Source organism: Neoarius graeffei, chromosome 27 (genome assembly GCF_027579695.1).
Source record: "Neoarius graeffei isolate fNeoGra1 chromosome 27, fNeoGra1.pri, whole genome shotgun sequence".
In the NCBI taxonomy this organism is placed as follows: Eukaryota; Metazoa; Chordata; class Actinopteri; order Siluriformes; family Ariidae; genus Neoarius; species Neoarius graeffei.
The window spans coordinates 44,937,622-44,950,634 of record NC_083595.1 but is presented as its reverse complement, the minus strand read 5'-3'; the positions used below and the strand labels follow the sequence as shown (position 1 = coordinate 44,950,634).

Genomic DNA, 13,013 nt, shown 5'->3' with positions numbered 1-13,013 from the left:
TCAGCTGGGATAGGCTCCAGCTTGCCTGCGACCCTGTAGAAGGATAAAGCGGCTAATGAGATGAAGTCTTTGAGGAAAGCTATAGCAGCTGACCAGTTATTGATTGTGTGTGGTGTGGCTTTATGAAATCTGGCTGTAGCACGCTCCAAAATCAAAACATCCAAAAAGTAGGAATGCCAGACAGATGACAGATGAATATTAGGTTCAAACCAACCTTTCAAAATTGTCTTTTTTGAGGCGGCCAAAGCCACCATTAATATCCTTTTCTGTTGTAAGCGAAGCATCAAACCAGAGTCATCTCCTAGTAAAAGTAAACCTGGGCATAAAGGGATATCAATCATTAAAAATTTTGAAAGTGCTTTAACCACATACTTCCAAAACTTCACATCCACCTTCTTATTTGAAGCAGAAGAGCCTTCTTGTTGCTTCATTCAGATGCCTGGATAATGAGCACTCGGTCCCATTAAGCTCTCACTCCCTGTGATCTGTTAACTTTAGGGTATTGGGAAATCAAAAAGTATAGTACTGGGTACATATACACTACCGTTCAAAAGTTTGGGGTCACTTTGAAATGTCCTTATTTTTGAAAGAAAAGCACTGTTCTTTTCAATGAAGATCACTTTAAACTAAGCAGAAATACACTGTATACATTGCTAATGTGGTAAATGACTATTCTAGCTAAATTCTACTAAATGTCTGGTTTTTGGTGCAATATCTCCATAGGTCTATAGAGGCCCATTTCCAGCAACTATCACTCCAGTGTTCTAATGGTACAATGTGTTTGCTCATTGCCTCAGAAGGCTAATGGATGATTAGAAAACCCTTGTACAATCATGTTAGCACAGCTGAAAACAGTTTAGCTCTTTAGAGAAGCTATAAAACTGTCCTTCCTTTGAGCAGATTGTCTGTGAAGATTCTCAATCATCCAGGTCATAGTAAACTGTGGGTGGTAGAAATGGGCAACTGGACTTGCTTGAAGATTCTTGAAAACGTTTCACCTCTCGTCCAAAAGGCTTCCTCAGTTCTGTCTGACTAATAGGGAGTATCAGATGTTTATCAAAATAAATATCTGATACTCCCTATTTTAAAAATTAAATATCTGATACTCCCTATTAGGGCGGCACGGTGGTGTAGTGGTTAGCGCTGTCGCCTCACAGCAAGAAGGTCCTGGGTTCGAGCCCCGGGGCCGGCGAGGGCCTTTCTGTGTGGAGTTTGCATGTTCTCCCCGTGTCCGCGTGGGTTTCCTCCAGGTGCTCCGGTTTCCCCCACAGTCCAAAGACATGCAGGTTAGGTTAACTGGTGACTCTAAATTGACCGTAGGTGTGAATGTGAGTGTGAATGGTTGTCTGTGTCTATGTGTCAGCCCTGTGATGACCTGGCGACTTGTCCAGGGTGTACCCCGCCTTTCGCCCGTAGTCAGCTGGGATAGGCTCCAGCTTGCCTGCGACCCTGTAGAAGGATAAAGCGGCTAGAGATAATGAGATGAGATGAGACTCCCTATTAGTCAGACAGAACTGAGGAAGCCTTTTGGACGAGAGGTGAAACGTTTTCAAGAATCTTCAAGCAAGTCTAGTTGCCCATTTCTACCACCCACAGCTTTGAGCAGATTGAGTTTCTGGAGCATCACATTTGTGGGGTCGATTAAATGCTCAAAATGGCCAGAAAAAATGTCTTGACTATATTTTCTATTCATTTTACAACTTATGGTGGTAAATAAAAGTGTGACTTTTCATGGAAAACACTAAATTGTCTGGGTGACCCCAAACTTTTGAACAGTAGTGTAAGGATGTTTCAAATTTACTCCTTGTGCAACATAATTGGGACCAATAGCATGACCAGGGTCATATATTATTACAGTTAAGTCCAGTGAATCACAATCAAAACATAGGACTGTGAGCTTTTATTTACTCAGTGTTATTTTTTCCCCTAACTTTGAATTAACACGCACTGTGTTTATAACATGTAAAACGTTTATTAAGGATTTTTTTTTTCTTGATTGTGGATTCTCCTGGCATGATTGTTCCAACTTGATTTCATATTTTCGTGTCCTACAGGCTTCAGCTACTTCTTCAAAGACTCCCACTATTACAAAATGGATGAAAATCTTAGGATCGTCAAAGTGGGAGAGGTGAAAACAGACTGGCTGCTCTGCTGAGCAGCAGCACGTTCCTTCAGCTATGACCTTGAAACTTGGATCATCTTATTCCGTGCCACTATGGTGTAATGTTTTATTGGCAACGCTCCAATTTTTCAGAACGTCTTCCCTCCCACCGATCTCTCCCTGGTGAGATCAATCTGATATTAATCAGCCTGTGAGGGTTTATTATAGCCACAAAGCTCTGGTGATCTTCCCTAATGGAGCATAGTTAAAACCAGATCTGACAAACTATTTGCATTGTTAAACTATGTGATAATTGCTGTTTATTTCCAGTGCTCTTTTTTTTTAACACTCACAGCCTCCTTAAAGGAAATTAATTTGTGTGTCACACTAGATTTGCAAAGACATCAGGTATGTCCCCACTGAATATTCCTACAATACTGTATTTCATGTTTTTTTTTTTTTTTACGAAAAACATATTCAGTCAAGTAGGACTGTAAAAGTATGCTTATAAGCAGAAAAAAATAATGTTCTGGAAATTTTTGCTGTTTTGACTTTTGTTTATTGTTCTATTAGTGGAAAATCTTATCTGGTGCAGTATTTTTTTTTTAAATATCATGTCATAGGGGGAAGCACTTTTTTGTACATTAATTAAAATTGTGTTCTGCAGTAACACAGAGACCAAACATAACAGTAGCACATCTTTTTTTTTTTTCTTCTCTTTCTTTCATGGCACTAGGCGATTGAGGGCACGGGTTGCCTGAGACTGTATATGGGTTTGTTTTGTGATGGACTCATGACGGAAAAGTATCATGGAAAATACTGTTAATTAATCATATGTACTTTTATTTTGACCTTTTGAGTTGGCATTATATGTTTTTATTATTGTTTGCTTTGTGCACTTTGGTCATTACATGTAATTCTGAAAATAAAAACATTGTCCTGTAGCTCTTTTTTTTATTATTAAATCAATCAAGCAACTAAAATGTGTGCACATAATAGGTCTTTCATTTTTAGAATTGCCATTAAGTTTAATTTCATAATAAGAATGGAAGCAGTAAGAACATTGCTCACTCATATGAATGCTTCAACTGAATTCAGTGAACTTTATTATGACAGTATGACTTATACGAGGATAATGAACACTTGCTTGAATAAACAGCGACATCTTGTGGAAGATTATAGGAAACGCAACTGCCCCCAAATTTGTGAGACTTCTCATCTCATCTCATTATCTCTAGCCGCTTTATCCTTCTACAGGGTCGCAGGCAAGCTGGAGCCTATCCCAGCTGACTACGGGCGAAAGGCGGGGTACACCCTGGACAAGTCGCCAGGTCATCACAGGGCTGACACATAGACACAGACAACCATTCACACTCACACCTACAGTCAATTTAGAGTCACCAGTTAACCTAACCTGCATGTCTTTGGACTGTGGGGGAAACCGGAGCACCCGGAGGAAACCCACGCGGACACGGGGAGAACATGCAAACTCCGCACAGAAAGGCCCTCGCCGGCCATGGGGCTCGAACCTGGACCTTCTTGCTGTGAGGCGATAGCGCTAACCACTACACCACCGTGCCGCCCGCCTATTAATATATCGCACAATATTATTATTAGTAGTAGTAGCAGTAGTAATAGAAGAAGAAGAAAAGGCTACGTTTACATAGCACCTTTCACAATCCCAAGGTCTCTTTACATGGGAGAAAAAATAAACAGCGTGCCAAACATTTGTTTTTGTTTTTCTGGATTCCTGCTCTGAAAGTAGCACCTTCACCTCACACTCTTTTTTGGCTGACTTGCAACTTGCTTCTGCCATTTTCCCTGAATCTGAAGAGAGATATAGCCCTCATTAGCATATTAAAATTGGTGTAATTGAGGGAAGAGAGGGGGTGGACTGTGGTACATGTGGTCCCAGGTATCTTTTAACTGTACACTACTGTTCAAAAGTTTGGGGTCACTTTGAAATGTCCTTATTTTTGAAAGAAAAGCACTGTTCTTTTCAATGAAGATCACTTTAAACTAATCAGAAATCCACTCTATACATTGCTAATGTGGTAAATGACTATTCTAGCTGCAAATGTCTGGTTTTTGGTGCAATATCTCCATAGGTGTATAGAGGCCCATTTCCAGCAACTATCACTCCAGTGTTCTAATGGTACAATGTGTTTGCTCATTGCCTCAGAAGGCTAATGGATGATTAGAAAACCCTTGTACAATCATGTTAGCACAGCTGAAAACAGTTGAGCTCTTTAGAGAAGCTATAAAACTGACCTTCCTTTGAGCAGATTGAGTTTCTGGAGCATCACATTTGTGGGGTCGATTAAATGCTCAAAATGGCCAGAAAAATGTCTTGACTATATTTTCTATTCATTTTACAACTTATGGTGGTAAATAAAAGTGTGACTTTTCATGGAAAACACAAAATTGTCTGGGTGACCCCAAACTTTTGAACGGTAGTGTATAGTATGTGTCATGTGGCTACACAGAATAGCCCATAAGATTGAAATCATGCAATACAAACAGCTTTGATTTCACAAATATTCATCTTTCCGTTGCTGTAAAATCTCTCATTCTGGAAAAATATATGGTTACAGCATCAAATATTTTGCTCATGGCTCTGAGGTTCTTCCTCTAATTTAATTCTAATTTAATCCAATTGAATTCATGTACTAACAGGGACTAGGGTTGTTGTTTTTCTTTTAAACCTTTCAATTCAGGAGTCTATATTTATATGGTTATCTGGATTAGAACACAGTAATTATCAGCCCCCCACCACCACCACCTGCATTAAACTGTCTAAACCAGTAGCCAATTTCAAAAAGAGATTAATCCAAACAATAAATGAATACTACAACATTCCCTGGCACTAATCACTATGTAAAAGGACATATCAAATTTCTCAGTAAATCTTGGAAACGAGAAGGGCATTTGGTAAAGTGCTTACATCCGCCAAGCCACATATTATCAATATCAAAATCAAATCATTGGAACCTGGGATAATACTAAAGCTGTACACCAAATTTCATCACAATCCGTTCACTACATTTTGAGTTACGCTGGGAAAAGACAAAAAAAAAATCCTGGATCCACATAAATATCCGGATTTGCATCAAAATCTAATCAATCAATTCTTCCTTGTCCCATAGTTCATCTTTCCTCAAAATTTCATCAAAATCTGTTCACTACCTTTTGAGTTACAACAAACAAATAGAGGCAAAAACATCACCTCCTCAACAAAGTTGGCGAAGGTAAAAATACATATTCGGGCATTGAGTATGGCAACATTAATTGCATTAGTTGCAGGCAGTGGTGGGTCAAAAGTTAAAGCTCTCAAGTTTACTAATCAGAAGGTCAAGGGTTCAAGTTCCAGCACTGACAAACTGCTATTGCTGGGCCCTTAAGCAAAGCCCTACCTGCTCCAGGGGCGCCATCATGGCTGACCCAGCGCTCTGACCCCAGTCTCCTAACAAGCTGAGGTATGCAAAGAAAAGAATTTCACTGTGCTGTAATGTCTCATCTCATCTCATTATCTCTAGCCGCTTTATCCTGTTCTAAAGGGTCGCAGGCAAGCTGGAGCCTATCCCAGCTGACTACGGGCGAAAGGCGGGGTACACCCTGGACAAGTCGCCAGGTCATCACAGGGCTGACACATAGACACAGACAACCATTCACACCTACGCTCAAGTTAGAGTCACCAGTTAACCTAACCTGCATGTCTTTGGACTGTGGGGGAAACCGGAGCACCCGGAGGAAACCCACGCGGACAACATGCAAACTCCGCACGGAAAGGCCGTCGCCAGCCACGGGGCTCGAACCCAGACCTTCTTGCTGTGAGGCGACAGCACTAACCACTACACCACCGTGCCGCCCTGTGCTGTAATGTATACAAGACAAATAAAGTTCTGATTTATTTGCATAGTTTAATATGATTAATAAATAAACAAACAAACAAACCAACCAAAGCTGTTAAGATGGAATATGGATATTTTTGCCATCGTAAAGACTGAAGAAGATTCATGCTTATTATTCATGCTGCCATCAGTACCTCAAATTGTTTGGCACCAAAGTGACTGTAATTCAGAGCCTGATGCAGCTGGAGAAACAGCTACGTTGTAGTACCCTGATGTTGCACCAGACATTACCCCTGTACACCATACAAAGAATGCAGACATTGGTAGATAATAATAATAAAAATAATGATAGTAATGATTATAATCTTAATGACCAGAGATTGGAATAATTTGTTCATTACCTTATGTGTGAGCCAAGTGCTCGACAAGATGAACTGAACTCTTGAATTGGTTTCCGTTTATTATATATTTAATTCTTTCTACTCCACTATATATCCATTACACTGTGTATTTTGCTGTTTTTTTAAAGAAGTATAACCCATCCTGGGCATGTTGCTCAGCTGAAATTTGTCTGCTATAAGAGTAGATTATCAGTTACAGCTTAGCTGGTGGAAGACTGACATCTTTCTAACAATGCCCTTAAACTGTGGAACAGTTTTCCAGGGTAAATTAGGAACACGGCTGTAGATGTATTTTCTTGGCATATTCTTTTATGTTGTTAAATATGCCTTTTTATGACTTGTAATATCTCTAACAGGTTAAGTGTTGATTCATTAATGACTTACGTTGGTTCTTTAATGTGCTTTATTGGAAACTCTTTGTTTTAACCTTCTAAACTTTTATATTTAATGCAATATGATGTACATACGGTACTTTGAAATATTAACACACAGTGGTGCTTGAAAGTTTGTGAACCCTTTAGAATTTTCTATATTTCTGCATAAATATGACCTAAAACATCATCAGATTTTCACACAAGTCCTAAAAGTAGATAAAGAGAACCCAGTTAAACAAATGAGACAAAAATATTATACTTGGTCATTTATTTATTGAAGAAAATGATCCAACATTACATATCTGTGAGTGGCAGAAGTATGTGAACCTTTGCTTTCAGTATCTGGTGTGACCTCCTTGTGAAGCAATAACTGCAACTAAATGTTCCGGTAACTGTTGATCAGTCCTGCACAACGGATTGGAGGAATTTTAGCCCATTCCTCCGTACAGAACAGCTTCAACTCTGGGATGTTGATGGATTTCCTCACATTAACTGTTCACTTCAGGTCCTTCCACAGCATTTCGATTGGATTAAGGTCAGGACTTTGACTTGGCCATTCCAAAACATTAACTTTATTCTTCTTTAACCATTATTTGGTAGAATGACTTGTGTGCTTAGGGTCGTTGTCTTGCTGCATGACCCACCTTCTCTTGAGATTCAGTTCATGGACAGACGTCCTGACATTTTCCTTTAGAATTCGTTGGTATAATTCAGAATTCATTTTTCCGTCAACGATGGCAAGCCGGCTGAGATGCAGCAAAACAGGCCCAAACCATGATACTACCACCACCATGTTTCACAGATGGGATAAGGTTCTTATGCTGGAATGCAGTGTTTTCCTTTCTCCAAACATAACGCTTCTCATTTAAACCAAAAAGTTCTATTTTGGTCTCATCCATCCACAAAACATTTTTCCAATAGCCTTCTGGCTTGTCCACATGATCTTTAGCAAATTGCAGATGAGGAGCAATGTTCTTTTTGGAGAGCAGTGGCTTTCTCCTTGCAACCCTGCTATGCACACCATTGCTGTTCAGTGTTCTCCTGATGGTGGACTCATAAACAGAGAGAGGCCTTCAGTTGCTTAGAAATTACCATGGGTTCCTTTGTGACCTCACCGACTATTACACACCTTGCTCTTGAAGTGATCTGTGTTGGTTGACCACTCCTGGGGAGGGTAACAATGGTCTTGAATTTCCTCCATTTGTACACAATCTGTCTGACTGTGGATTGGTGGAGTCCAAACTCTTTAGAGATGGTTTTGTAACCTTTTCCAGCCTGATGAACATCAACAACGCTTTTTCTGAGGTCCTCAGAAATCTCCTTTGTTCATGCCATGATACACTTCCACAAATGTGTTGTGAAGATCAGACTTTGATAGATCCCTGTTCTTTAAATAAAACAGGGTGCCCACTCACACCTGATTGTCATCCCATTGATTGAAAACACCTGACTCTAATTTCACCTTCAAATTAACTGCTAATCCTAGAGGTTCACATACTTTTGCCACTCACAGATATGTAATATTGGATCATTTTCCTCAATAAATAAATGACCAAGCATAATATTTTTGTCTCATTTGTTTAACTGGATTCTCTTTATCTACTTTTAGGACTTGTGTGAAAATCTGATGATGTTTTAGATCATATTTATTCAGAAATATAGAAAATTCTAAAGGGTTCACAAACTTTCAAGCACCACTGTACAGTATATAAAAGTGTGTGTGTGTGTGTGTGTGTGTGTGTGTGTGTGTGTGTGTGTGTGCGCACGCCTGCCTTTTTAATATAATTGGGCTGCGGTGCGACAGAGGATTTAGTGGTTTATCTTTTAATGCACTGAGAAGTGCTCTAAATTTATAACCACATAATTCACTTTGGGATTGAAAAGATGGTTGCAAAACACGTATCTCATCAATCCAAAGGAAAACCTACCATTGACAATGTACAGACCCAGACTGACAGATATGCAGAAGGTCATGTCGAATGTTATTAGAGTTTCTTGGGAATTAAGTTCAGCAGAGATAGAATATTTAGTTCCCTACAGAACACCTTTTCCTGGAAGCTACAAATTTTGTCATGAAGATTAGCCCCATGGTTAATTTAACCCTTAGATAAGCCTACCCTAAATTTTGTCCTACATACTTTAAAAAGTTATACACGCAAAGTTTCTATTTCAGCTTCACCAAGCTGATCTACCAGTTTAACCATGACTTTACCAGTTTAAACAAAATATTTCACCAGGGTAACTATGGCTTTACCAGTTTAAACAAGATATTTCACCAGTTTAACTATGCTTTCACCAGCTTCACTAAGTTGGTCTACCATTTAAAGCATGCTTTTGCTAGCTTCACCAAGCTCCTCCACCAATTTAACTATGCTTACACTGGCTTCACCAAAGCTGACTGACCAATTTAACCATGTTTTCACCAGCTTCACCAACATACTAGGATAAAGTATAAATTCAAGCAGTTGTGACTAGGTAAACCAGACCAGTACATCTGCTTCACCAGTTCAGGATCAAAGCTGGTCCACATTGGATTTTTAGCAGGATCAATCTAAAACCTAGGTTGACATTCTGTAGGAACCCTTTACTATGCAGATCCACCAACTTAACCATACCTTCACCAGTTTCGTCAAACTGATCCACCAATTTAACCATTCTTTTGCCAGCTTCACCAATCTGGTACTCCAGCTAACCAGTCTATAAAGTTCAATCAGTTCTGATCATGTAAACCAGGACAGAACCCCAGCTTAATCAGTTCAGGGTGAAAGCTGACCGAAACTGAGTTTTTCAGCAGGTTTAAATTTAGAACCTCTGTTGTCCTTCTATGGGAACCCTTAAAGTTTCAATATAAAATACTTAGAACAGTGTTTCCTTCACAGAAAGTACCTGGGAACTCTTGAAAAGCCAAAAAAGAATAATTTTTTTTTCTCAGAAAGAAAATAGAACATGCAAGCATTCCATTAATATACAACAATTTCATTGTCACGTCAATGCTAGAAATGATCTCTTCTGGGTTGCGCTTCCCAGAGTGCACCTCAAACTGCTTTTCCCAGTAACCACCACGATAATCACCATGAACACTCGCATGCTCATTCTTCTTCTTTCCCCCCTTTCCGCCACGGCTAAGGATCCCAAATAACAGTTGTAAGTAATGCAAAACACAAAATATAGTAAAAATCATTGGAACTGACATAGTTGAAATTATAAGCAGTGTGTGATCAAGACTGATAGACTGAACACCACTTTTAAAAAAATCAAATTCAACAGAACTTTCAGTGGGTGAACTTGTAGATCAGTAGATGATCTTATCACTGTGACTATAATAGAAAAAGAGATTATCTATCTCATTACATTAACTGTATTTAGCAGACATTCTTATCCAGAGTGATGTATAACATACCCAGAGCAGCCTGGAGAGCAGCTGGGGATTAGGTGCCTTGCTCAAGCACACTTCATCCATTCCTGCTGGTCCAGGGAATAGCTCCCAAGCATAACTACGTCATTACTTGTTTACCACAATGCATTGTGGGGGATAGCCAGGGTTGGTAGTTGAGCGATATGACAGATGTCAGATTAATTTTACGTGAGAGCGATGTGAGAGGAGTGATTTTGCCGTGCTCTGTCGTGGAAGACAATGAAATTGGTGATTTAAAGAGGTGGATAACATGTTGAGGGTTTACAGCAGGAAAATTGGAATCCAAATCAAGCTTGTTGAGAAGGTGAGAGTCTGTAGACTGAGTCTACCACACTGTACAACAACAACAACAACATCAAATCTCAGAGTGTCTTATTTCTGAGGACATATATTGCACCAGCTAAAGTTTATCAAGAAAACAAATCTATCTGAACATCGGGAATTGTATGTAGCCTCTCTGAAATTGGCTAGAATGTCTATAGTGTTCATGGTGAAGTCATGTTAGGCCTACTGCCAGGTCCTGCAGCCAGGTATAGCATAGGCCTAATCAATGAAAATGTGCGAACAACATAAATAATCTCATCTCATTCTCATTATCTCTAGCCGCTTTATCCTGTTCTACAGGGTCGCAGGCAAGCTGGAGCCTATCCCAGCTGATTACGGGCGAAAGGTGGGGTTCACCCTGGACAAGTCACCAGGTCATCACAGGGCTGACACATAGACACAGACAACCATTCACACTCACATTCACACCTACGGTCAATTTAGAGTCACCAGTTAACCTAACCTGCATGTCTTTGGACTGTGGGGGAAACCGGAGCACCCGGAGGAAACCCACGCGGACACGGGGAGAACATGCAAACTCCACACAGAAAGGCCCTCGCCAGCCACGGGGCTCGAACTCGGACCTTCTTGCTGTGAGGCGACAGCGCTAACCACTACACCACCGTGCCGCCCAACATAAATAATTTGCATGCTAAATCATTTCATTCCTAATTTTGAAACATTTTGCTACATCTAGTCAAATCTTAAGAAATAAACTATTTTGTAAGTCTAATCTGGATTTATTTGTTGAACACAGATTTAACTTCATTTTTGGTGTGTTTTACAGGGTGAAGGACTTAATAAACAGTGGATTAAGTCGATACGTATGTGAGCTAGATGGTGACATATTAATAAATGTCGCTAGTGAGGTACACTGAACATTATCCATACCCGAAAGAGAACCCTTCGTGGTTTGGGAGTTTTATCGGCCCGACAGGCTCGTTCGGCTACCAAGTGCTTCGGTGCATTGAGAGGCAAAGGCTGAAGAATGCTTCTTTGTTTTACAGGCTTTGGAATATCGCTAGTTTCAGACGATAAACAATGTTGATTGTTATAATCTTCTATAACCGAAGGCCATTCCGCAGACCATGGAAATATTGTTGGGTCACAGTTTAAGTACATCTTGTAAGCTACAAACACTTGTCCATTTCAATTCAGTTCGAAGGTTTTCGCTGCGGATTAAACTTATCCATTTCTTTCTTCTCTTCTCCTCGATTGGCAGCTGATAAAAGCTCAAATTAGGTGTTTTCTTTGTCATCGAGACACAGTAAGGCACACAGCAATTCACTTTAGGCAGCATGGTTAAAACTGGTTAGACAGAACAATGCAGCGTTTAACAAAGGCGGAAGTAAACAATACGGCAGAGCTGACCCCGGGTATCACCCATAATGCATTGTGGTAAACAAGCGATGACGTAATTATGGGTTAGGGTTATTGAACCGGTGACCTTTTGGTCCCAAAGCAGCTTCTCTTCTTCTTTTGGGTGGCACGGTGGTGCAGTGGTTAGCACTGTTGTCTCACAGCAAGAAGGTTCTGGGTTTGAGCCCAGCTGCCAGCAGGGGCCTTTCGGTGTGGAGTTTGCATATTTTCCCCGTGTCAGCGTGGGTTTCCTCCGGGTGCTCCGGTTTCCCCCACAGTTCAAAGACATGCATTTAGGTTAACATGGGGCGGCCTTGAGCTGAAGTGCCCTTGAGCAAGGTACCTAACCCCTGACTGCTCCCGGGTGGTGTACGGTAGTATGGCTGCCCACTGCTCAGGGTGTGTGTGCATACGGTATGTTCACTACTTCAGATGGGTTAAATGCAGAGGATGAATCTTACTGTGCTTGAAGTGTGCATGTGACAAATAAAGGTTTCTTTTCTTCTAACCATTAGGCCATGACTTACAGCTCAATGTTAAAAGCACACACCACTATTTATTTTTTAATAAGACATCAAAATGGAATGACATATTTGAAAGGAAAATCACTCTGACCGACTTATGTATTATAGTAATCTTTATATTTCCCATGTGGCGGCACGGTGGTGTAGTGGTTAGCGCTGTCGCCTCACAGCAAGAAGGTCCTGGGTTCGAGCCCCGGGGCCGGCGAGGGCCTTTCTGTGTGGAGTTTGCATGTTGTCCGCGTGGGTTTCCTCCGGGTGCTCCGGTTTCCCCCAAAGACATGCAGGTTAGGTTAACTGGTGACTCTAAATTGACCGTAGGTGTGAGTGTGAATGGTTGTCTATGTCAGCCCTGTGATGACCTGGCGACTTGTCCAGGGTGTACCCCGCCTTTCGCCCGTAGTCAGCTGGGATAGGCTCCAGCTTGCCTGCGACCCTGTAGAAGGATAAAGTGGCTAGAGATAATGAGATGAGAATGAGATATTTCCCATGTGATCTGAAATGGCGTCCAAGATTTATTTTGCAGCCCTTCTAGTCCAACATTCTAAAACTTTCTCCTTATTTCCAATTAAAAAAAAAAAAAATCCCACATATTCAGTGTGACTTCAAACGTTTATGGTTTGCTTTTCTGTATCATCATGTAAGAGGCTTATTATACCCATTCTCC

General features: G+C 40.6%; 1 protein-coding gene across 1 annotated transcript in view; it reads left to right on the top strand.

The window, feature by feature from the left end:
• Positions 1–3,045, top strand: part of mmp2 (matrix metallopeptidase 2) — a 44,786-nt gene extending 41,741 nt beyond the window's left edge. The window contains exon 13 of the mRNA XM_060911676.1: positions 2,055–3,045. Within this exon, the coding sequence (XP_060767659.1) occupies positions 2,055–2,155 (101 nt within the window). The 3' untranslated portion in view covers positions 2,156–3,045. The remainder of the gene's footprint in view (positions 1–2,054) is intronic.
• The last annotated feature ends 9,968 nt before the right edge of the window (positions 3,046–13,013 follow it).